The 24,764-nt window shown below is 43.3% G+C and overlaps 1 protein-coding gene across 3 annotated transcripts in view; it reads right to left on the bottom strand.

Moving 5' to 3' along the window:
* Positions 1–24,764, bottom strand: part of DYM (dymeclin) — a 566,463-nt gene that overhangs the window by 457,585 nt on the left and 84,114 nt on the right. For all 3 annotated transcript variants that reach the window (XM_073619238.1, XM_073619231.1, XM_073619222.1), the window contains exons 4-5: positions 21,277–21,370; positions 17,144–17,277 (exon numbers count right to left, since the gene is read on the bottom strand). In XM_073619238.1, coding sequence (XP_073475339.1) covers positions 17,144–17,277; positions 21,277–21,370 — 228 coding nt within the window. The remainder of the gene's footprint in view (positions 1–17,143; positions 17,278–21,276; positions 21,371–24,764) is intronic.

Genomic DNA, 24,764 nt, shown 5'->3' with positions numbered 1-24,764 from the left:
TTTGATTGGGTAAAACGTCGCATGGCCGCGCAATTGTCAGTTAAAACGACGCAGTGCCGCATCGCAAAAAACACTCTGGTCAGGAAGGGGGTAAATTCTTCAGGGGCTGAAGCGGTTATGCTTTAAAAAAAAAAAAACTCTGGAAGCTGATTGGTTTCTATGCAGAGCTGCACCAGATTTTGAACTCTCCAGTTTTAGTAAATCAAACCCAATATGTCTTCAAAGCTTTGTTGCTGTGCATAAGTTGTGATTATATACATGGCATGGCTATAGCCCTATTTGAATATTAACTATACAGGTTCTGCTTCCTACATAGTACGGTAGTAACTGATAATGACTGTACCTTAAAGTGGAACTCAACTGTATCGGAGCACCACAAACTGAAAAGGCTGTAGAGTTAATTTTTAATATTCAAAAGCAAACTCCCCTGATCCATGTCTCCATGCTTTATTTTGTTGAGAAATTGCTCTGAAAAACAACCCCCTAGCATTTCTGGCCATGGCCATATTGAGTAAAGGCAAATAATTCATATAACATTTATTTCCTGGAATCCATGTGCCCTTAGCTCAGGCATGCAGGCAGAAGGGTGTGCTTAGCTGGGAAAGCCCTACCTCCTCTCCTCCAGATGAAAGATAAAAAAAAAAAAAAATGCCCATGAAGACTCCAGGGATGTCTGACAAAATTTTAGACTAGGCCACAAACCAGAAAGCCACTGATGTTAAAAAAAAAAAAAAAAAAAACTTTAAAACAAGTACATATATAATATACCTTCCTATCTACTTACTAATGCTATCAGAATAAGGATTACAAATAGTTAATGTTGATTGAGAGAGTTTAGTTCCGCTTTAAAGTGCAACTTTGTCACTACATTTGGGAATATGCTGAGAATTCTGATCAGCCACTCTTGTGGTTTGGGCACCCCTGCCAGAGAGCATAGCTGGGGCGAGGACCTTTGCGTTTAGTTTGTTTGTTGAAAGTCAAACTTTCTGGATGGATAGAGAAGCAAATTGTTAAAACCTGTCAGTTTACTTGTTGCCATGTGCCCTGTTGGGGAGATTTTCCTTCACTTTATGTCCGTAGACACAACAGGAAGTGAGAGGAAATGTCTCTAAAATGTGAAGGAAATCTGTTCTTAGACTGTTGGAACCAGAACAGGTATATAGGTTCGGAGATATTTCCTTATCTCTTGTTCTGGTAACAACCCAAAATTCGGCATTGTCACTCATTTTCAATCTTAGTGACAGTGGCCACCAAAACAAAGATGGTAAATCTCCCTAGTGTGGACACAGATGGAAAAAAAAACCTCACAGAGGTCCTTAGCCCCAATCGCTCCAAAATAAAAAAGGAGCAGAATACCAGTATGGTGCCAAGGAATAGAGTGCTGAGGGTCTCAGAGGGCTGCCCTGCCTTCTTCCACTCTGAGTAATGCATTCCATAGTACGAGGCTGAGCCAGGTACCATTCCAGGCTTCTGGGCAGATACTGACCATATGGTCGGGATCTTTTTAGAGTCTGGACCAGCTCTGTGAAGTCAGCTGACAGCAGGCTGTAACCCGCTGTCGGCTGAAAACGTGTCACAGGGGTTTAGAACGAACTGCACTCCTGCGATACATAAAAGTAGTATGACCAAAATAGCTTTTGCCATACTTCTCCTTTAATGCTGAACTCCAATTTAAAAAAAAAACAAAAAAAAAAAACAAAAAAAAAAAAACAAAAAACAAACCTCACTTAGTACCAGTGTTAATTTTGCCATCAAATTTCGATTTCATTTTAGTCTTTGGACTAAAATGCCATTTTAGTTTTAGTCCCATTTTAGTCATCTGCAATTGTTTTAGTTTTAGCCGCATTTAGTCTACTAAAAGCTTCAGCACATTTTACTACTACTCGCGACCTTGCTTGCTGGGAGCAGAAGCACTCACAGGCTTCTACAGGTCGTGCTCCTAGGAAACCAGAAGTTCATGTGGGTAAAAATCCCTCCCACATATCTTTGTTTTGTTGGTTGACGAAAATGGGGGTACTTTTAGTTTTCGTCACTGGAAATATGCCACTGAGGAAAATGTTTTAGTCGACAAAATTAACACTGGTTAGGAACCTACCCAAACCTAACTCATCTAAACAAAAGCCTCAAACTCAGAAAAACTTGCTGTCATCTGAACCCCAATAGCCCTTCCTCCAATAATGGTGAAAAGTGATGAGAAAGTCCTCTTTGTGCTCAAACATTCAGTCTTGTATTTGGCCACTATTGCCCCATAATGCACACCTAGTGAACAGGCACCAGGAAGCAATGTGGGACTGCATACTGCACCTCCCAAACTACAGCTGTGGCCAAAAGTTTTGAGAATGACACAAATATTCATTTTCACAAAGTCTGCTGCTTCAGTGTTTTTAGATGTTTTTGTCAGATGTTACTATGGTATACTGAAGTATAATTACAAGCTTTTCATAAGTGTTAGGCCCCTTTCACACATGCGGACAGTATGTCCGTATTTCATCCATCCGTTTTCGGATGAAATACGGACATACATGCATCCCTATGGGATAGCGGGTGTCAGCGGATGTACATCCGCTAACACCCGATGTCATCCGGCTCCGCTCTCGTCCGATTCTGCAGACGGAAGAAAATCCTATTTTTCTATCCGTCTGCAGAGCGGATCGGATGAACACGGACAGATGGTCCGTGTTCCTCCGATCCCCCATAGGGGAGAGCGGAGATCTGACAGGGCGGTCCCTGCACAGTATGCGGGTCCCGCCCTGTCATCTGCCTGCTCAGCTGGGGAGAGCGGAGCGATCCCCGCTGAGCAGCGGATAAACACGGGGCGGATCAACACGGATCCGTCTCGTGTGAAAGGGGCCTTAAAGGCTTTTATTGATGATTACATTAAGGTTATGTCAATATTTGCAGTGTTGACCCTTCTTTTTCAAGATCTCTCTACCCCAATCCGTCCGATTTTCTCCTACTTTATCCACTTTCAGACGATCCCTGAAAACTCATCTCTTCAGAGAAGCCTATCTGGCCCCCACCTAACAACTGTACATTTATCTTCTCAATCAGCACATCACCCACAGTTATTACCTCTTGTATCTCTTGACCTTCCCTCTTAGATTGTAAGCTCTAAGGAGCAGGGCCCTCTGATTCCTACTGTATCTAAGTGTATTGTATTTGTACTGTCTACCCTCAAGTTGTAAAGCGCTACGTAAACTGTTGGCGCTATATAAATACTGTATAATAATAATAATTTCTGCCATTCGCCCTGGCATGCTGTCAATCAACTTCTGGGCCACACCCTGACTGATGGCAGCCCATTGTTGCATAATCAATTCTTGGAGTTTGTCACAATTTGTGGGGTTTTTTTGTTTACCCGCCTCTTGAGGATTGACCACAAGTTCTCAATGGGATTAATGTCTGGGGAGTTTCCTGGCCATGGACCCAAAATTTCCATGTTTTGTTCCCCAAGCCACTTGGTTATCACTTTTGCCTTATGGCAAGGTTCTCCATCATAATGGAAAAGGCATTGTTCATCACCAAACTGTTCTTGGATGGTTGGGAGAAGTTGCCCTCGGAGGATGTTTATGTACCATTCTTTATTCATGGCTGTGTTCTTAGGAAAAATTGTGAGTGAGCTCATTCCCTTGGCTGGGAAGCAACCCCACACATGAATGGTCTCAGGATGCTTTAGTGTTGGCATTACACAGGACTGATGGTAGCATTCGCCTTTTCTTCTCTGGATAAGGTGTTTTCCGGATGCCCCAAATAATCATAAAGGGGATTCATCAGAGAAAATGACTTTACCCCAGTCCTCAGCAGTCCAATCCCTGTACCTTTTGCAGAAAGGTTTTTCCTGGAGAGAAGTGGCTTCTTTGCTGCCCTTCTTGACACCAGACCATCCTCCAAACGTCTTCTCACTGTGCGTGCCGATGGGCTCACACCTGCCTGCTGCCATTCCTGAGCAAGCTCTGCACTGGTGGTGCCCCGATCCCACAGCTGAATCATCTGTAGGAGACGGTCCTGGCACTTGCTGGACTTTCTTGGGTGCCCCTGATGTAGTGGAAATGTTTTTTTATGGGATCAAGTTAATTATCATGGCAAAGAGGGAAGTTGCAATTAATTGAAATTCATCTGGTTACTCTTCATAACATTCTGGAATATATGCACATTGCCATCATAAAAACTGAGGCAGCAGACTTTGTGAAAATTAATATTTGTGTCATTCTCAAAACATCTGGCCACAGCTGTACAGACCAGAAGAAAGGAGGAGAACTAGGACCCCACCTGTCACTTGACTAGGGATTTAGGTATGCGATTGGGACTTTTGGGTGGATTTGTTTTTAAATACAAAATTATAGATTAGATAAATCAGGGTAGAGGAGGACAGGAGTATTTTATTTTTCTTCCTTTGAGATAAAACTCCTGAAACCTACAAAAATGTCGACAGAGAATATTATACATAATTTATATAAGATCTTATCACTGGAGCACATTAAAGTTTTTCTTATGTGAGATTTGTAATCCAATCACATTGCAGGAAAGTTTATTTTCATGACCGGCTCCTATGACCTGATTTTCCCTCTTAGACAACTTCTTTAAAAGCCATACTAAGCAGCGTAGGCACAGCCATCAACAAGCTATATACAGTATTATGCTGCTCATTTACTGCCACCTACAGGATACTTTTACGTTACAATTCTATAAAGCACTTACCTCCTGAACACACTTTTAGGGTAGATTTAGACATGCCTCTAAATCTTCTTTTCCTCCAAAAACCAATCTGTATTTGGATCACACTCCAGAAGCTACTGACGGTAGTAGGTGGGTAGGTGGTGAGGAAATGTTATGACACCTCCTCACCGCCTGTTTTAACCCCATTTTTGTAGACGAATGTGCCACAAATGCATACACTGCACCCAACTGCTACATGTTTTTCGGTGCTTCACCAATTACTTGAATGTGTAGCATTCGGAGGATTTGTCGCCTGCCGATGGGTACATCTTGGGTAAACTGCCGCGGGCACAAAGCGAAGCATCGTGACCACGGCATGTAAACATCCCTACCTATTGCAGCTTAATGAGGGATGGTTGGTGTGTGGCAAATACGTGTCTCAAAACATACGTTTTTGCCACTTCTTCAACTGCACATCTAAAATGAAGCCTTATGCCGTGTACACACGAGCGGACTTTTCAGCATCAAACGTCCGACGGTCTTTCCGATGGACTTTCGACGGAGTTACTACGGACCTTTGAACGACCAGACTTGCCCACACACGAACAGACTAAAGTCCGTTCGTTTGAACGTGATGACGTACGAAGGGACTAGAATAAGGAAGTTTATAGCCTGTAGCCAATAGCTGCCCTAGCGTTGTTTTTTGTCTATCGGACTAGCATACAGACGAACGGATTTTTCGACCCGACTCTAATCCGTCGGAAAGATTTGAAACATGTTCTAAATCTAAAGTCCGTCTGATTTTTCGACAGCAAAGGTCCGATGAAGCCCACACACGATCAAATTGTCCGGCGGATTCGTTCCTTCAGACCTTTGCTGTCGATAAGTTCGCCCGTGTGTACACGGCATAAGAGTCCATTGACATGAGCATATGCATAATTTCTGCAGCAATACAGGTTCTTGCTGGCAGATGATTCTGCAAAAAATATGCATCTAAAGTACTCATGTTCAGATGCATTTAGAAGTGTACAGCGTTTTAGACGTGCAATTCTTCTTTCAGTCACACACAGTATCTCACAAAAGTGAGTACACCCCTCACATTTTTGTAAATATTTTATTCTATCTTTTCATGTGACAACACTGAAGAAATGACACTTTGCTACAATGTAAAGTAGTGAGTGTACAGCTTGTATAACAGTGTAAATTTGCTGTCCCCTCAAAATAACTCAACACACAGCCATTAATGTCTAAACCGCTGGCAGCAAAAGTGAGTACACCCCTAAGTGAAAATGTCCAAATTGGGCTCAAAGTGTCAATATTTTGTGTGGCCACCATTATTTTCCAGCACTGGCTTAAACCTCTTGGGCATGGAGTTCACCAGAGCTTCACAGGTTGCCACTGAAGTCCTCTTCCACTCCTCCATGACGACATCACAGAGCTGGTGGATGTTAAAGACCTTGCGCTCCTCCACCTTCCATTTGAGGATGTCCCACAGATGATCAACAGGGTTTAGGTCTGGAGACATGCTTGGCCAGTCCATCACCTTTACCCTCAGCTTCTTTAGCAAGGCAGTGGTTATCTTGGAGGTGTGTTTGGGGTCGTTATGTTGAAATACTGCCCTGTGGCCCAGTCTCCGAAGGGAGGGGATCATGCTCTGCTTCAGTATGTCACAGTACATGTTGGCATTCATGGTTCCCTCAATGAACTGTAGCTCCCAAGTGCCGGCAGCGCTCATGCAGCCCCAGACCATGAGACTCCCAACACAATGCTTGACTGTAGGCAAGACACATTTGTCTTTGTACTTTCTTGTGCATCATCTTTAGAAGATGCTTTTTTCTGGGATGAAAGCCATGCAGACCAATTGTATGCAGTGTGCGGTGTATGGTCTGAGCCCCGACAGGCTGCCCCCCACCCCCCCACCCCTTCAACCTCTGCAGCAATGTTGTCTATTTCCCAAAGACAACCTCTGGATATGACGCTGAGCACGTGCACCCAACTTCTTTGGTCAACCATGGCGAGGCCTGTTCTGAGTGGAACCTGTCCTGTTACAACGCTGTATGGTCTTGGCCACCGTGCTGCAGCTCAGTTTCAGGATCTTGGCAATCTTCTTATAGCCCAGGCCATCTTTATGTAGAGCAACAATTCTTTTTTTTAGATCCTCCTCAGAGAGTTCTTTTCCATGAGGTGCCATGTTGAACTTCCAGTGACCAGTATGAGAGAGTGAGAGCGATAACACCAAATTTAACACACCTGCTCCCCATTCACACCTGAGACCTTGTAACACTAACAAGTCACATTACACTAGGGAGGGAAATGGCTAATTGGGCCCAATTTGGACATTTTCAATTAGGGGTGTACTCACTTTTGTTGCCAGCGGTTTAGACATTAATGGCTGTGTGTTGAGCTATTTTGAGGGGACAGCAAATTTACACTGTTATACAAGCTGTACACTCACTACTTTACATTGTAGCAAAGTGTCATTTCTTCAGTGTTGTCACATAAAAAGATAGAAGAAAATATTTACAAAAATATGAGAGGTGTACTCACTTTTGTGAGATACTGTATGTGAATGAAAGAAGAATTGCACGTCTAAAACGCTGTACACTTCTAAATGCATCTAAACATGAGTACTTTAGATGCATATTTCCTGCAGAATCATCTGCCACTCACTTTTGTGAGATACTGTAAATGGCTATACATGTAAAATCTACAGACCTGAATCATCCTTTCTTTTGGTGCTTTTTGTTATGGTGTTTATAGCACTGTTTTGCTTAGGTTTCTCTTTTCAATTAAGAGTTTGTCTGATTAAAAAAAACAATCTGCAGATCTGTGCGGTCCTGGACCACAGCGCACATTTTTGCAGATAGGCACAGCTCTGTGTATGGAGTCATTCATCACTATAGTGCTGCCTTTAGATGCACACAAAACTATGGGCAGTGCACATCTAAAACTCAGCTTTTTTTTCTGGCTGTGAGAATGAACCCCTACTGCTCTGCAGCTGATGGACACATATAGATGCAAATGTAGTGGTAAATCAATAGTTGCCAAGCACAAAGGGCCAATGAAGAGAAAGTAAGGCCCCTTTCACAGGGGCAATCCGATCAGGTCCGCCTGTAAGTTTTACAGGTGGACCCAATTGGACCGTCTAGTCTCTTCTATGGAGCGGCAGATGTCAGTGGACGCACCTTCACCCGAATCCTGTTTACCAAAAAAAGGCAGATGGTGGCCCAATTACCCATCCTTCTGGCCGAACATATTGGACGGAAACAGGCAGTCCGTTTCCATCTGATTGCCCCATAGGGGATTAGCGGAGAGAACCCCTGCTGAGCAAGCAGATTTCTCCTAGCGGAGCTGCCTGTGTGAAAGGGGCCTTACAAGGAAGTTTAGGATGTTTAACCATTTTCAAGGGAAGGCATATGAATATTCGAGACGATAGACATAACTAAAAGGCAAGGCAATATAGCAGGGAACAATATTATCCAACACACAGCTGACTTCCTGTCCAGTGACCACCTGTAAATAACTCACCAACTGTCACTTTGCTGCCTCCTTTTGCCAAACATGGCATCTAACAGGGCAACAGGCTGCACATCTCATTGATATAAATGTCAAACTGTCAAGCATTAGCTGCATGTTTTGTTAAAAACATACGCATAAAATAATTCTGGTTGTTTTCTTTAAATTTGGGCAATATTGGTTCTGCAGATCCACATGGGGAATTTTAAATGAACTGTACCCAGGAATTCAAGCAACAATACCTCAGCTATATGAAAAGTCACTGTTTGACCTCTAAACCTTCTAGTTATTTTGGTTAGATTGCCTGTATAATCAGCAGCACTCACAGAAACCTGCATACTGAAGCCAGTGCCATAGAAGTTAGAAATCTCTGCCTCTCTTCTTAAAGAGGAGTTCCGCCCAACCCCCTCCCACGAAAAAATGATAAGTCAGCAGCTACAAATACTCCAACTGCTGACTTTAAATATTAGGACATTTACCTGTCCAGGGTTCCTGTCGGCACCCCAGACGATTTTTGGATCTCAGGTGCTGCCGCCGCCATTCATGGTAAGGGAAACCGGCAGTGAAGCCGACTGCGCATAGGCGACGCGTGCTGAGCTTTTTAACTGGCACGACAGCGGATGAGGGAGGAGGAGGGGGGGCAGAACTTCCAAGGGACAGCGCCGCGGTGCAGTCTCCTGGAACTGTGGAAGGGTACCTGTCAAAAATAGGTACCCGTTCTCCCTTCCCCTCTGAAAGGTGCCAAATGTGGCACCGGAGGGGGGAGGAAGCAGATAAGCAGAGGTTCCACTTTTGGGTGGAACTCTGCTTTAAATACGAAAGAAGGAAATTAGCAGGGATATACCCTGCCAATGCTTTAAATACGTTATCCGACCCTGATGGCATGAAATCTCATGCATGCGCAGGTCACATCCGTTTTCCACTGTCCTCTTTCCTGTGTTGTCATAGCAGCTCTGGTCCAATGGAAGCTGCTGAATTTGAGGGAGGGATCATGACGTCACACTGAGGTCTTCATTCCAGCATCTCAATGATGCAGAGAATGTAAAGATAATTTTGCAGGCTCGAATAAGGTATACAATTTATTTCTTTACAAAGTACAACTAAAGAAGTCCCAAGTAAGTTTGTGAATTTTTTTGTGTTTCTGTTGTGATTCACAAGAACATTGTGATATGATTTCAGTAAACAGTCCTTCTGTTAAAAAAAAAAAAAAAAGTCCCAAGTACTTTGTGATGTACAAGCCTCATAAAATAAACTTCCTTTACCTCACTGATTGAGCTATATCCTCCTCCTTCATTTGTGTCTCACACGCTCCCCCTTCCCGACACTGCAGCTCCCAGTGGGAGGGTTTCAGCAGCAAAGGCAGCGCTGCCAATCAGAAGCAGCGTGCAGGGCTGTGTGTGGCCAGGTAATGACTGAAAAGCTAGTCTTGTGAATCAGCAGTAACAATGCAAATAGTCACGTCTTGTAACATCTTCTCCTCCCACTGTAGTGCAAGCAGGCACAGCCTACATGAGAGTGGCAACTGCCCTAATTGAAGAGCAGTGCAGTATCATTGTACATCATAGGAAGCTGCAGTAGGTAGACTTTACTGGCAGGATCTACAGGTATTTATCAGACTTTGCAAAGGGGCTTAAGAGAAAATTAAGTGCAGATGCACTCATTTTCAGCGAAGCAGCCCTATTTTTAATGGGAAGACATAGTTCTATTAACCACTTGCTTACAGGGCACTTAAACCCCCCCTCCTATCCAGGCCAATTTTCAGCTTTCAGCGCTGATGCACTTTGAATGACAATTGCACGGTCATACAACACTGTACCCAAATGAGATTTTTATCATTTTTTCACCACAAATAGAGCTTTCTTTTGGTGGTATTTAATCACCTGTGCAGTTTTTACTTTTTGTTATAAAAATGTAAAAAACCTTTTTTTTTTTTTTTTTTTTTTAATTTAATTTTTTTATATTTTGTTATAAAAAAATTTAAAACAGGTAATTTTACTCCTTCATTGATGTACGCTGATGAGGCGGCAGTGATGGACACTGATAGGCGGCAGTGATGGGCACTGATCAGTTACACTGATAGGCAGCACTGCTAGGTGGCACTGATTGGCACTACTGGTGGGCATTGATAGCTGGCACTTGTGGGCACTGTGGGCATTGATAGGTGGCACTTGTGGGCACTGTTAGGTGGCATTATTAGATGTCACTGATGAGGCAGATGTGCCTCTTCCACTTCGGGACCGATGTCCCTGACATCTGAGCCGGTGATCGGCTTTTTTTCTACTCACGCTGAAAACGATTACCGATCTTTTGTTTACATCATGTGATCAGCTGTCATTGGCTGACAGCTGATCACATGGTAAGGGGCTGGAACCGGCCCCTTCCTTAGATCGGTGATCACCCGAGTCTCAGTGACCCAGTGATCACAGCGCGCTCGGCGTGCGCCCTGCAGAGCGTGTGCACAGGGGAGGCCGTCATATGAATTCAAGTCCGCGTTGTGGCCGTCATTCGGCCATAGCGCGGATGCCAGGTGGTTAAAGGATAAATTCATCTGCAAAAAAATAATTAATGCAAATCTTTTTGCAGGTAAAAAAATTTGCATTTATAATTTTTTCTAGTAGGAGCCTGTAAAGAATTGTACAGTGATCGGCAGATCGCTGATGCCAAGCAGGTCTCCTGCACACTATCAGTGTATCTGTTTGCCTGTACATCTCGCATGGGCAAGCTGATACTCGCCGACAGGAAAACTCAATGAACTACCACAGCGCCATGGTAGTTCATCGATAAACTAACAAGTCAATAGCCACTAAGGATGTTGGGGCTTGTAGTTCATTCACACACAGAGCTGTGTGTATAAAATAACGCAGCCATGTGGGCGGATCCCCCGCACGGCTGTGCTGTTTCCAAACAGTGACAGCTAGTATGGGAAACTTCTCCCCATACTGCTGCCACAGGGAGGGGGCAGCAGGCGGCAGCTGCAGCACTGGGAACATGTTACATATTCCCAAGGGTGAACTTAGCCTTATAATACCAGTTGCTGTAGCCAAGTGCATGTTTGAAGATGGCTGGATGTCACAATGCTTTAATGTCATTGCACTATTTGAGGGTAAAGTTCCACCTGAAGTCCATCACTCTGAACAATAATAATACCAGAAAATATATGCAAATGTTTAGCTCGGGGGTACTTAACCTTTTGAAGAGCGAGGGCCACCTAAAGAGGAAGTCTATTTTTTAATTGTACCTACAGCTAAGCCTATAATAAGGCTTACCTGCAGGTACTGTGAATATCTCCTAAACTTGCACAGTTTAGGAGATATTCAGAGTGCATGCAGCCGATGACGTCAATGGCGCATGCGCTCTGAAGGTCCGGCTTACCGTGCCAAACCTTCAGAGCCATAAACGCATGCGCGGGAGTGAAGTCAACGCGGCTCCAGCCACTCACAACGCCGGAGCCCCTGAACCCGGAATAAACACCGGGGAAGATGTCAGCTGTCTTAGCGGTATGCGGGCGCCACTGGAGGACTTTGGTCTAAGGTAAGTATTTCATAATGATATGCCTTTGTCTTACAGGTTTTTTTTTTTGGGGGGGGGGGGGTTCTTGGGATAACGGCCACGGGCCACAATGAAATGCAATGGTTCAGAATTTGAAATAGCATAATGAAGATTATAAACAATCTGGATCATCATTTTTCATGGGACCAAAACCGGTTGGATGTTCACCCACTATCAGAATCACAAACGGACCGGCGGACCCGATCGGACCGATTGTGTGAAAGGGGGCCGAAGATTGCTTTCACAATGATGTGCTGCGCAGTGCACTTGCGGCTTTCCGGCGGGTTAGCTGTGCTTTGTCATAGACTCCTATTATATCTTGCAGTTGTGGTGCACTTTCTAAAAGCTCTTTTAGAAAGCACACCAAACCTGTAGGACAGGGATAGGCAATTAGCGGACCTCCAGCTGTTGCAAAACTACAATTCCCATCATGCCTCTGCCTCTGGGTGTTATGCTTGTGGTTGTCAGAGTCTTGCTATGCCTCATGGGACTTGTAGTTCTGCAACAGCTGGAGGTCCGCTAATTGCATATGCAGAAAAGCCGCAAGTGCACTGCGCAGCACTCGTGGATCAGTGTGAAAGTAGTCCAGTAACCCTTTTCTTTTCCTCATATGTGCCCATTGCTAAACTGTGATGTTTATTAAACTGACCTTTTAGCTTTCAGTTTCTGCTGGAATAGCTGGCTGTTAAAAAGGTTCATTTCCCAGGTGGAGTGACACCAAATGCTCCCTCCGGTACCGGCTCCATCCACTCTGATGCTCTAAGGTAGTGGGTCAGCAACCCAAGATCCAAACTTGCTGACCCGCTATCCCAGAGCAGAAGGTTGTGGGCCACTGGTTGAGCACCCCTGGTTTAGCTAGTAGTAGCTGGTCACATTCCACTGCTCGTGTTTGGTAAAGACGTTTCCGCATTTATGCAAGTGGCTTCCTCAGTTCTAATGATTGTCGGGAACATTTTTAGGCACTTGGATAATGCAGTCACCTTAATCAAAGTACCATGAAATCTATCGAGGCAGATGACTGTCCAAGCACAGGATGGGAACTGTGAACGCTTGTGGAACCACCCTGTTCTATTTGACAGTTGAATGAATTTCACCCCAGACCAAGAGGGACATTTATCAGGCAAAATAACAACAAAACTGAATACAGATAAGACTTCTACTCATTTAACAAAGTTTATGCAACAGGCTTTTTTATTTATGATTCTTGCATCTACAATCCTGGGCTACGAGACAGTTGCACAGGTCCAGAAGGGGCCAGGCAAGATTCAATTCATGTATGGGTAAGGCTGATTGTACTCAAGTCGATCCATCAAATGACCTGGGTACAACCAGTCTCTCAAATTTATCACATTCCATTACTGACGCCCCCCCAGCAGAATGAAATAGTGCTGTGGCAGGCATTCCCACATCAACACTTTTTTTGATAGCAGCAAACAAATACTCTTGCACACAAGTGTGTTGATCAGGTGATCTAAAGTTCAGGGTGGAGAACGTTTTAGGGCTTGCTGCCCTCCAGGATAGGGGTATCCTAGCAGTCAGAAAAGAAAAAGAAAAAAGGGCACACCTTCTTATATCGGGTTCGATATCACCAGTCTCCAGGTAATGGAGGACACAAGGACCACTACTGCTGGCTGATGTGTTTCGAAGGGGTACCTTCTTCCTCAGAGCAGGCTCTGAGGAAGGAGGTACCCCTTCGAAACACATCAGCCAGCAGTGGTCCTCTCCTTCAATACCTGGAGACTGTTCATATAGGGCCGATTGCCAAAGGCTAAAGGCTTTTATATTGCAGTTTTTTTTCACAGGCTTGTGAGTAGTTTTTAATTAATTCTTTCAATAAACCTATCAAAAGGATAATGCACATTCTGACTGCTAGGATACCCCATCAACACTGCCTGTGTTGATGGTGGAATTGAGCAATTTTCTTTCCCTCCACCCGCAGTGGAAGGAAAGAAAATCGAGTCATCTATGGTCTGCTTAAGAGCTAGTTCAATTGAGGGTATTTTTTTTTTTTTTTTTACACAGGATTTTCTGCCATGTCTAGCTTATGGACAACTTTTTAAATAGGATCTTGGGGTCAGCAGTCACCTATGTAAAAGCTGCCTATTCGCTATATGCTTGTAACATGTCTGCTATCATTTTCATGCATAAAGTGTACACAGACCCTCCTGGGTACTACAGCTGCTCGGGGCCAACATGTAGAACAACAACTATGAACAGTCAGTGGTGCAGCTGCTGCTAACTCACTGTGTATGTTTACATCTCCCACTGAATGAGTCATTCATGTTGTGATGGTAAATATGCATGAATGACCAATTCTGAATGACTATAGCCCAAGGTCACTCTGTGCATGCACCGCCACCACATGAATGACTCTTCGTAACATCAAGAGTATGTAATTGGCGTGCCGCTGGCTACACCCTATTCATTATTTACATGTCAGCCATGAGCAGCGCTGACAGGCTAGAGGGCCCATGTACGCTTACTGTACACATGTAAAGTTTAGCACAAACATTTATATGTGTACAGTGAAAACTACCATCAATATGTAGGACTGTGAATGCATATTTGGCTAGTCTTGGTTTACGCATCCAAATTGCGGCAGAACAGAGCAGTGTGGGTTGGTCCACAGCCTACAATTCTTTTGCATTCAGATTTTTATAAAATTACGAATTTGTACGCAGCAAATTGTACGCTCATTTGCATGAGCCACAGGCATTAAAGATGAGACCGAATTTCACTGCACCCAATTAAGAAGTGGTCGGGGGAAATTTATAAATCAACTTGAGTCTTATAGAATATCTGATATCACACAATGGGTAGGGGGGAGGGGAAAAGAACCCAATAGGGTGGGTTCAAAAAAGGGGTTACTTCGTGCAACAATAGATTATGGAGTGGATATAGTGATAAAAACAATTTTATTGGACTTATGCATAAAAACAAACACAATAAATTTACTATTACTAGAAATGTGTAGTATATTAGGCCTAGAATATACCAGACAAGGACAAACTTGACAAACAATACATCTAATAAACATATAGTGCTACCCGGTCAGGGCATATTGCAGTTTGCCACATTGGCCTGTTTAGTGGGGTCAATCAGTCAAATTGTATTGGATTACTTTCACCCAAATGGGGATTCCAATTGGTGTTTAAACTATAATATGGGCCTCTGTGGCATAAAGCAATGAGAGAGTGTTGGACACAGTGGAAGAAAAGGATACCAGTGGTGTATAAGGCAGGATGGAATTCCGTTGTTATTAAAGTATTAGGGGTAAACTGTCCCTCTGATTTGGATATGGGGCAGTTGTGCTGTTGGTCTTATAGCCGTATTTCCCTATATATTTTTTCGGAAGTCCTTAATAACCTGTAGAGATGTTGGAGATACAAATTCAAGCTGATGCCAGGTGTGCTGTGGTACCTTAAACAGACAATGATCAGTCTAAATTGGTGTTAGAGCGGCAGTGCTGTCACTCAAAACATGATCTAGTTGTATAGTTGGCATACAGTTGCTGTTAGTATTGAATTATGTTGTTGTTAGCTGTACATTACCACTGTCTTCCACGCCGCTCTTACTCAGGGGTACTGTAGGCCGTTAGTCCTGATAGCCATGGCTGCCATTGCGTTCCTGTTTCAGGCACGGGATACCCACAAAATGCTTCTGTACGTTGCGGTATTCCGCTTGTCAGTGTAGGTAAGGGTTCCCGTCTCTCGGAGGCGCTTGGCGGGCCTTTGATTGCTCCTTTCAGGGCTGCGGTTGTGTCCTCCTCGGATCAGCTCCTTCGCTGAGTGTCTCCCTCACTGCCCTGAGCGCACGGACCGGGTTGCGCAACCCGGTCCGTGCGCTCAGGGCAGTGAGGGAGACACTCAGCGAAGGAGCTGATCCGAGGAGGACACAACCGCAGCCCTGAAAGGAGCAATCAAAGGCCCGCCAAGCGCCTCCGAGAGACGGGAACCCTTACCTACACTGACAAGCGGAATACCGCAACGTACAGAAGCATTTTGTGGGTATCCCGTGCCTGAAACAGGAACGCAATGGCAGCCATGGCTATCAGGACTAACGGCCTACAGTACCCCTGAGTAAGAGCGGCGTGGAAGACAGTGGTAATGTACAGCTAACAACAACATAATTCAATACTAACAGCAACTGTATGCCAACTATACAACTAGATCATGTTTTGAGTGACAGCACTGCCGCTCTAACACCAATTTAGACTGATCATTGTCTGTTTAAGGTACCACAGCACACCTGGCATCAGCTTGAATTTGTATCTCCAACATCTCTACAGGTTATTAAGGACTTCCGAAAAAATATATAGGGAAATACGGCTATAAGACCAACAGCACAACTGCCCCATATCCAAATCAGAGGGACAGTTTACCCCTAATACTTTAATAACAACGGAATTCCATCCTGCCTTATACACCACTGGTATCCTTTTCTTCCACTGTGTCCAACACTCTCCCATTGCTTTATGCCACAGAGGCCCATATTATAGTTTAAACACCAATTGGAATCCCCATTTGGGTGAAAGTAATCCAATACAATTTGACTGATTGACCCCACTAAACAGGCCAATGTGGCAAACTGCAATATGCCCTGACCGGGTAGCACTATATGTTTATTAGATGTATTGTTTGTCAAGTTTGTCCTTGTCTGGTATATTCTAGGCCTAATATACTACACATTTCTAGTAATAGTAAATTTATTGTGTTTGTTTTTATGCATAAGTCCAATAAAATTGTTTTTATCACTATATCCACTCCATAATCTATTGTTGCACGAAGTAACCCCTTTTTTGAACCCACCCTATTGGGTTCTTTTCCCCTATCCCCTACCCCCTACCCATTGTGTGATATTGTATAGTTATGGTTACAGCAACAATACCCTAACGGGTCAAACTATCCAACAATTACCTACGATCCGATATAGGTGTACTCACGCCTTCCCTCTTCCCCTCCCATCCCTCATCCCCTCTCCCCCCCCCCCCCCACCTCCTTCCCCTCTTCCCCTCATTTTTTGATTATAGAATATCTGATCATTTGCCGTTTAGCCATGGTTCACACCAGTGCAGCTTTGAAGTCCACTATACAGTGCAATTTCATTGCCGCCCACTGACATTCTGTGCAACTTCATTTAACAGATGTCAATGCAAGTTGCAATGAAGTCTCATAGAAATAGTGCAGGAACCTTTTTCAAAGTTGCTGCGACTTAAATCACACCGATTTGAACAATTCCATTGCTGCAAATGAATTTGCAACTTGCCAAGTTGCATGTCAAGTCGCACTGGTGTGAACCTGGACTTACCAGCAGATTATGCGTAGTACAATTTACAGTGGCCGGGCCAATCCTGTGTGCTGACATGACTAGCTCCTGCTAATGATCTGTGTGTTTAGTTTAAACCCTGTTAAATCCAACTCACCGTATGTTCCAGGCTCGGTCTGGTGATAGGAGAAGTGATTGATTAGCTCCCTCTCGGAGACGTGGCTGATGAAGACCTTCAGAAGACAGCTAATTATGAAGAGGGCATTGTGGGTCTGCCAGAGGAAGAGCTGACTGCAAGGAAAGAACATATCCAATTTATAATGATGTATGGTCACCACACAATCCTTCTACATCTCTAGGACACACAATTAAAGCGTCACTTCGATATAAATCATAAAAAAAAGCTGTCTCTATAAAAAAAAAAAAAAATGCTGCATAGTTACCTCTCCCAATGCCCTTTATTAATTTGCCCCCCAAAGTCTCTTCACAGTAACCCGCATGTCTGGCAGCGTTGATGCCATGGTTCCTCCTGCCAACCTCTACAGGACACAGTACCGTAAGAGGGTTCAGAAGAAGCCATGCACTACAGGCACAGATCCACAAATACAATATTATCTGAGAACAGATGAAGCCTTCATTCTTTAGCCGATTTGGACAATTTAGATATATATATAAATAATATAGATAACGTATATCTCTCTATCTATATATAGAGAGAGATATCTATAATATATATATATATATATATATATATATATATATATATATATATATAAAGGCTCCATCTGTTCTCAGATAATATTGTATGTATATATATATATATATATATATATATATATATATATATATATATATATATATATATATATATATATATATATATATGCGCAATTTTTTTCCTAGATTTTAAATAGGCAGAAATGGTAACATTTTTCACAACGATATCCCAAACTATAACTTTTTTTCTGTTGGGGAATGGATTCTCTTTTGGGGATTATTCTCGGCTGGGGTGTGACAATTTAATTCCCAGAATAGACTGTAAGAAAAATGTTTGTACAGGAGCATTGTTGTGGAGGAAAAAACTAGCTTGTCAGCCCAAAGTTCCCGTCTTTTCCTCCGAACAGATTCCTGTAACCTTTTCAGAATTTCCAACAATGTCGGTTGACCTATAAAGACTGTGCTATCCTAACATAAATACAGGTATAAGTAGAATTTAAGATGCTAATGGTGCATGTGCAATTACAAAAAAAAGTGTAAAAATTAAACCCAATTGTGCAATGTATGCATACATAAAGTGCTTTCATATATTTAAGTTAGAGTAGCACTGTCTTTATACTTAGTTTCCCGTGTTATGGCTTATATACGCCATTTAGCTGCCGCTAAATGTTTGTTTGTGGTGATTTGGTTTTTAGATATTGATACTTTGCACGATTGAACATTTTGATGTTGGTTGACCGTTGTACCATGTTCTACGAACACGTAGTGAACTATCCCCTTGTAATCAAAAAAACCACACCAGCATAAGCGTACCAGGGTTCGCACTCTGTCCACATTTACATCCATCCTTTATGTTTTTGGCTGTTCATTTCTTGCGTCATCATGGACATCTTCCCACCCATCTCCTGATAGTAAAGAGCCTTAGGGACACTCTAGCAATACACACCAATCTGAGCATATGCAGAGAGTTTTTTTTTTTTTTTTTTTTGTGAGGGTGCATGTAATCAGCACAGGGCCAATTAGCAGTGTCCAGACAGAGGGTCAGGGGTCCTGCAGCCTCATAGTGAGAGAGGAGAATGAAAATTCAACCTACAAGATTTAACCAAACACTGATAGAAGTCACAAGACTGCTATATACTGTTGATGAGAAAAGGTATTTAGCAATTTAAATGTATTAAAATAATTGCATTTCCATGTTCTGTGTACTGTGGGAGACCAGATATAATGAATGCAGGCTCCTGGGTTTAGAAACACTTTAAGCAGGATTAGAAGCCTAGGAGACAGGGCTGGGTTGAGGGGAAGGCAGTTGACTTGGATGCTTCACCAGGAGAGGGGGCACAAAAAAAGACGAGACTACACTGCTGAAGTAGCTCACAGCTCATGGGGGGGGGGTGTTACAAGTCAGCCTTATTTTGTCTTTGGTGCTAAAGGACCTTGTCCTGGCCAGGAGCTGATTAATTTAGTACCCGGACTTATTGCTGGACTGTGAAGTACCCCAATGCTGTTTTGAAATAGCTCTGGGACAAATAGCGACTGTCTCCAGTAGGCTGCTAATATCCTGTTCCAGCTGACAACACTGCTTCTTCAGCACTAAAATCCCAAGTACTGTGCCTTGAAAAAGTATTCATCTATTCAAATCTATTTTATTGGGATTTTATGTGATAGACTACCACAAAGGGACACATAATTGTGAAGTGGAAGGAAAATTATAAATGGTTTTCAAAAATGTTTTACAAATGAATATGTGAAAAAGTGTGGAGTGCATTAGTATTCAGCCCCCCAGAGTCACCTTTCACTACAATTAGAGCTAAAAGTATTTTTGGGGATGTCTCTACCAGCTTTGTACATCTAGAGTGACATTTTTGCCCATTCTTTTTTGCAAAATAGCTCAAGTTCTGTCAGATTTGATGGAGAGCATCAAGTTTTCAAGTCTTGCCACAGATTCTCAATTGGATTTAGGTCTGGACTGTGACTGGGCCATTCTAACAAATAAATATGCTTTGATCTAAACCATTCCATTGTAGCTCTGGCTGTACGTTTAGGGTCGTTGTCCTGCTGGAAGGTGAACCTCCGCCCCAGTCTCAAGTCTTTTGCAGACTCTAAAGATTGCCCTGTATTTGGCTCCATCCATCTTCCTATCAACCCTGACCAGCTTCCCTTTCCCTGTTGAAGAAAAGCATCACCACAACAGGATGCTGCCACCACCATGTTTCACGGTGGGGATGGTGTGTTCAGGGTGATGTGCAGTGTTAGTTTTCCCCCACACATAGCGTTTTGCTTTTAGGCTAAAAAGTTTAATTTTGGTCTCATCTGACTAGAGCACCTTCTTCCACGTTTGATGTGTCCCCCACATGGCTTCTCGCAAACTGCAATTGAGACTTCTTATGGTTTTCTTTCAACAATGACTTTCTTCTTGTCACTCTTCCATAAAGGCCAGATTTGTGGAGAGCACAACTAATAGTTGTCCTGTGGACAGATTCTCCCACCTGAGCTGTGGATCTCTGCAGCTCCTCCAGAGTTATCATGGGCCTCTTGGCTGCTTCTCTGATTAATGCTCTTCTTGCCCGGCCTGTCAGTTTAGGTGGACGGCCATGTCTTGGTAGGTTTGCAGTTGTGCCATACTCTTTCCATTTTCAGATGATGGATTGAAATGTGCTTTGTGAGATGTTCAAAGCTGGGGATATTTTTTTATAACCTAACCCTGCTTTAAACTTCTTCACAACTTTATCCCTGACCTGTCTGGTGTATTCCTTGGCCTTCACGATGCTGTTTGTTCACTAAGGGTCTCTAACAAACCTCTGAGGGCTTCACAGTATTTATACTGAGATTAAATTACACACAGTTGGACTCTATTTACTAATTAGGTGACTTCTGAAGGCAATCGGTTCCACTAGATTTTAGTTAGGGGTATCAGAGTAAAGGGGGGCTGAATACAAATGCACGCCACACTTTTTAGATATTTGTAAAACATTTTGAAAACCATTTATCATTTTCCTTCCACTTCACAATTATGTGCCACTTTGTGTTGGTCCATCACATAAAATCCCAATAAAATACATTTACGTTTTTAGTTGTAACATGACAAAATGTGGAAAATTTCAAGGGGTAAGAAAACTTTTTAAAGGCACTGTAGTGTCAGCCCTGCTTGGTTCTTCCCTAATGAACTGAAAATCCCCTTATGTTGTGTATATGAGGAGGAGGAAGGTGTTCTGTAGATAAGAACATAAGCAGGGGTGACAACCCTGGGATTTCTGGAAGATCAATGTGTTTTAAAAAAACAAACAGGGGGAAACATGCATCTATTGCAGAGATGTAAAGAATGTAAATTTTTATATTTTTACCTACACATACACTTTAAGCAAGCGATTAAATCTTGTTTTTAGAATTTATGATAAAGTGGCGACGTTGGATCATCTGTGCTAAGAAGGCAATATTGACTTTTATGGCATGATATCCTGAACCTGTACTGCCACACAATGGATGGAAGTTGTATTACAAGTATGAGTAACCCACAAAGAAATGCAGCATATACATTATTTCAGGACCATCTTATTTGGCAGCACATGCTCTTACTTCTGACATTCTGCAGATATCTTCAGTTCTTTAGTCCGGGATAATAGCACCCTAATTAGAGAGCCAAGGTTTCCTGTTCTTGGGTTGTTTTCAACTGGAAAACAGAGAGAAAGAAAAAAAGAAACCATGATAACATGTTCCAATTAAGAACTAATTATTTTTGCCTCGAAGTTTACTCTGTACTTTAATGGCCTGTCATTTAGGTAATGTTCTATAACTATTCAGTTACTAACTGTACTAATAAACTGGCTTTTATCTGTGTGCAGGATGCAGTGCCCTGATGGGAGTATCCATGTACATTGTTTAGGAACATCTTCAAGTAATTAAAACAAATGAATCATAAGAGCTAGTACAATTTTGATTTAAAGCTGAACTCTAAGCAGATATAAAAAAGACACAAATGAATGCAGCTCTTATTATTATTATTATATACTTACATATATAACTGGTATCAGCCTATAGCAGCCCCTACAAAGCTGGGCTGGAGTGTGAGAGGAAGACGCAGTACAAGCAGCCAGTCAGTTCATGTGCTTACAATAAGCATGCTGATAGATAGAGAGAGCAGGGTGACAGATGAGCTCATCACTGTGCTGCTTCTCCTTTCACTGTCCAGTCATTGGCGGGGGGGGGGGTATAGGACAACCAGGGCTCAGAAATGGGTTGAATGATGCTGATCAACAGACTGAAGACATCTAGTGGCAACAAAAAAGTTCTGCACAAATGGTAAAACTAAGCAGGGTCACTTATCCAGCGCTCAAGATAATAGAATATAATATATAGGACTAAGCCGCTGCTATATAAAAATATAACATTTAGAAAGAAGGCAAATAAGATGCAAGAGAATAGGTTCTTTCCAGCTTAAGCAGCGCTCAAAACAACAAAAACTTGAAATGAAAATTAAATTAAAAAAACGTATGAGCAAAAAAGAACTAATTAGTCCTTTTTTGCTCATACGTTTTTTATTACTTAATTTTCATTTTTTAATTTTATGAGTTTCTGTTTTTTTGAGTGCTGCTTAAAGCGGATTCCGGCCAGCTAAAAAAAATTTTTTAAAGTCAGCAGCTACAAACACTATAGCTGCTGACTTTAAATAAGTAGACTTACCTGTCCTGGGTGCCCGCGATGTCGGCCGCCCGATGCCGACCCATCCCTCGGTTCTCGGGTCACGCTACCGCCATCCTAGGTAAGGGAATCAGGCAGTGGAGCCTTGCGGCTTCACTGCCAGTTTCCTACTGTGCACGCGCGAGCGGCGCAGCGATCTGTGAATGGCCCCGTGGTTTTCTGGGAACACACACAGTTCCCAGAAGGCAACGGGGCCGCTCAGCTAGGAGCAGCTGAGAATAGGAATAGGAACAGGCAGATTACGAAGACTGCCTAGCAACAAGGGTTCAGGTAAGTTTAAAAATTTTTTTTTTTTCAAATGTTTTTTTTTTATTATCTTTTTAGGATTTTTGGTGAAATTTTTTTTTTTCAGGGTGGCCCTCCACTTTAAGCTGGATAGAATCTACTCTCTTGAAATGTTTTTGCCTTCTTTTTAAGCAAAAAAGTTCTGTGGGGGAAATCTCTGGATTTAAGGCGACTATTGCAGCAAAAGCTGACTTTTGACACTATCTTTTAATGGGATATTCATTTTTATTGTGTTATGAAGGCTTGGGTCCTGATTTAAAGCAGAACTGAGGTTCCATTATAACAAACAGTGAGCAGGCGTTTATTGCAGAAGAGACATTGTAATAAAATGTCCCCACCTGCCTGCTATCGGTCTTCTATGGCGTTAAAACTGAGCTACAGATACGCAGCTTGGCTTACAGCACCGGGATTATCTCTGTGTGCTGAAATGGCAGGGTCGTGCACTTAAGTGACGCCATCCTATGCAAGCCAATGAAGACGGCTGAAGACCGGCACACAGGGGAAGAGTTTAGTGCTGGTTAGAAACCATTGGAAAGGTATTAACCCCTTTAGTTTCTGCTTTAAAGCCAAAGTGCAGCCAAAATCACAAACAGAAAAAACAAAGGGCGCTTCCCGAATCCGATAAGCCCCCCGCCCGCAGACCCGGACAACCACAGCCCAGGGTTGTCGGGAAGAGGCCCTTGTCCCCATCACAAACCACCCATCCCCCATGCTGAGGGCATGCGGCCTGGTATGGTTCGGGGGGGGCGCTCACTCATCCCCTCCCTTTCCTGACCTGCATGCTTGGATAAGGACCTGGTGTGGATTTGAGGGGGCCCCACTTTTTTTTTTTTTTACATTTTGGCGTGGGGGGTCCCATTCGAATCCATAGTAGACCCGAAGGGCCTGATATGGACCCCAAGCTGTTTTTTTCACCGGCAATTTTCTTCTTTTTTTTTCTTACATTCAGCTGTAAGGCAGCCCATAGACGGTGCGAATTTGCACAATTCCCCCATCAACACAGACATTGCTGACAAGGAAATCCCCGCTGCCTAGAAATGGTCTTCTCCTGTCAGGGGGGGGCGGGAGAAGCCGTTCCCAATGGGAGCAGCTGTTTGCGATAATCGGAAGCGAATCTCGCAGGCTGGTTGTACCAAAGTTGATCAATCCATCAACTTGGTATATTCAGCCTGCCCATTAATGATTTGAACTGTGTATGGCCGGCCTTAATCATTTATCTTTAGGATGTTTATTAGGGGGAAAATATTTACACACTTAAAGCAGGTTATACAGCACAGTGCCTGTGATGCGTAATTTGGCCCCTTCTATCACCTAAAAAAACCTGCCCGGCTATACCCTCCCCCCTGTAAACTGACCACAGTTTATCATGGCTGCTGATCCCTGACACTGTTGTCAGTTTACGTGCCTCCCTCAGCCGCAGCCCTGCTCTGTCCATTTGTCCTCCTCTCCGCCCCCCTCACTGCCTGTCTGCTTGTGTCAGTGCCCACCTCCTCCCCTCCTACTGCTCTCCTAACTACTATAAAAGCCCCCTCCCACCCCCTCCCCTCTGTAACATAACAATATGTGTCCCTGTGTTATTTAAAAAATATGCCAATCTGTACCTTATATCAGGAGCGTCTCCCGGTGCTCACGTCACTCCTCAGCTCTCTCTCTGACGTCATCGGGAGTGCTCGGCCCCACCCGCTGGAGCTGTCAGCCAGGCAGAGGAGAGAGCCGAGGAGTCACATGAGCACCAGGAGACGCTCTGATATAGGTACAGATTGGCATATTTTTTTATAACACAGGCACAGGGACCCATATTTTTAAGTTACAGAGGGGATGGGAGGTTTTTATAGTAGTGGCTTAACCAACTTTAGGCCAGCCATGATGAATCCAATCTCAGTCGGTTCGTCAAGGACTGACCGAGATTCATGTATGGGCAGGCTGGTTGTACTGCAGTTAGTCCATTGATCGACATCATTACAACCAGACAGTCAGATTTTTTTGCATGCGACTATTGTTGGCAGCTATAGCAGCCGGCAATGATCATTGTGTTCTGTTGGCTGGGAAGGCAAGGCTCCCCGCCCACCCCCTTCCAGCAC

Source organism: Aquarana catesbeiana, linkage group LG01, assembly GCF_042186555.1.
Source record: "Aquarana catesbeiana isolate 2022-GZ linkage group LG01, ASM4218655v1, whole genome shotgun sequence".
In the NCBI taxonomy this organism is placed as follows: domain Eukaryota; kingdom Metazoa; phylum Chordata; class Amphibia; order Anura; family Ranidae; genus Aquarana; species Aquarana catesbeiana.
The sequence above is the reverse complement of the archived record's forward strand: the minus strand, read 5'-3'. Positions and strand labels throughout refer to the sequence as shown.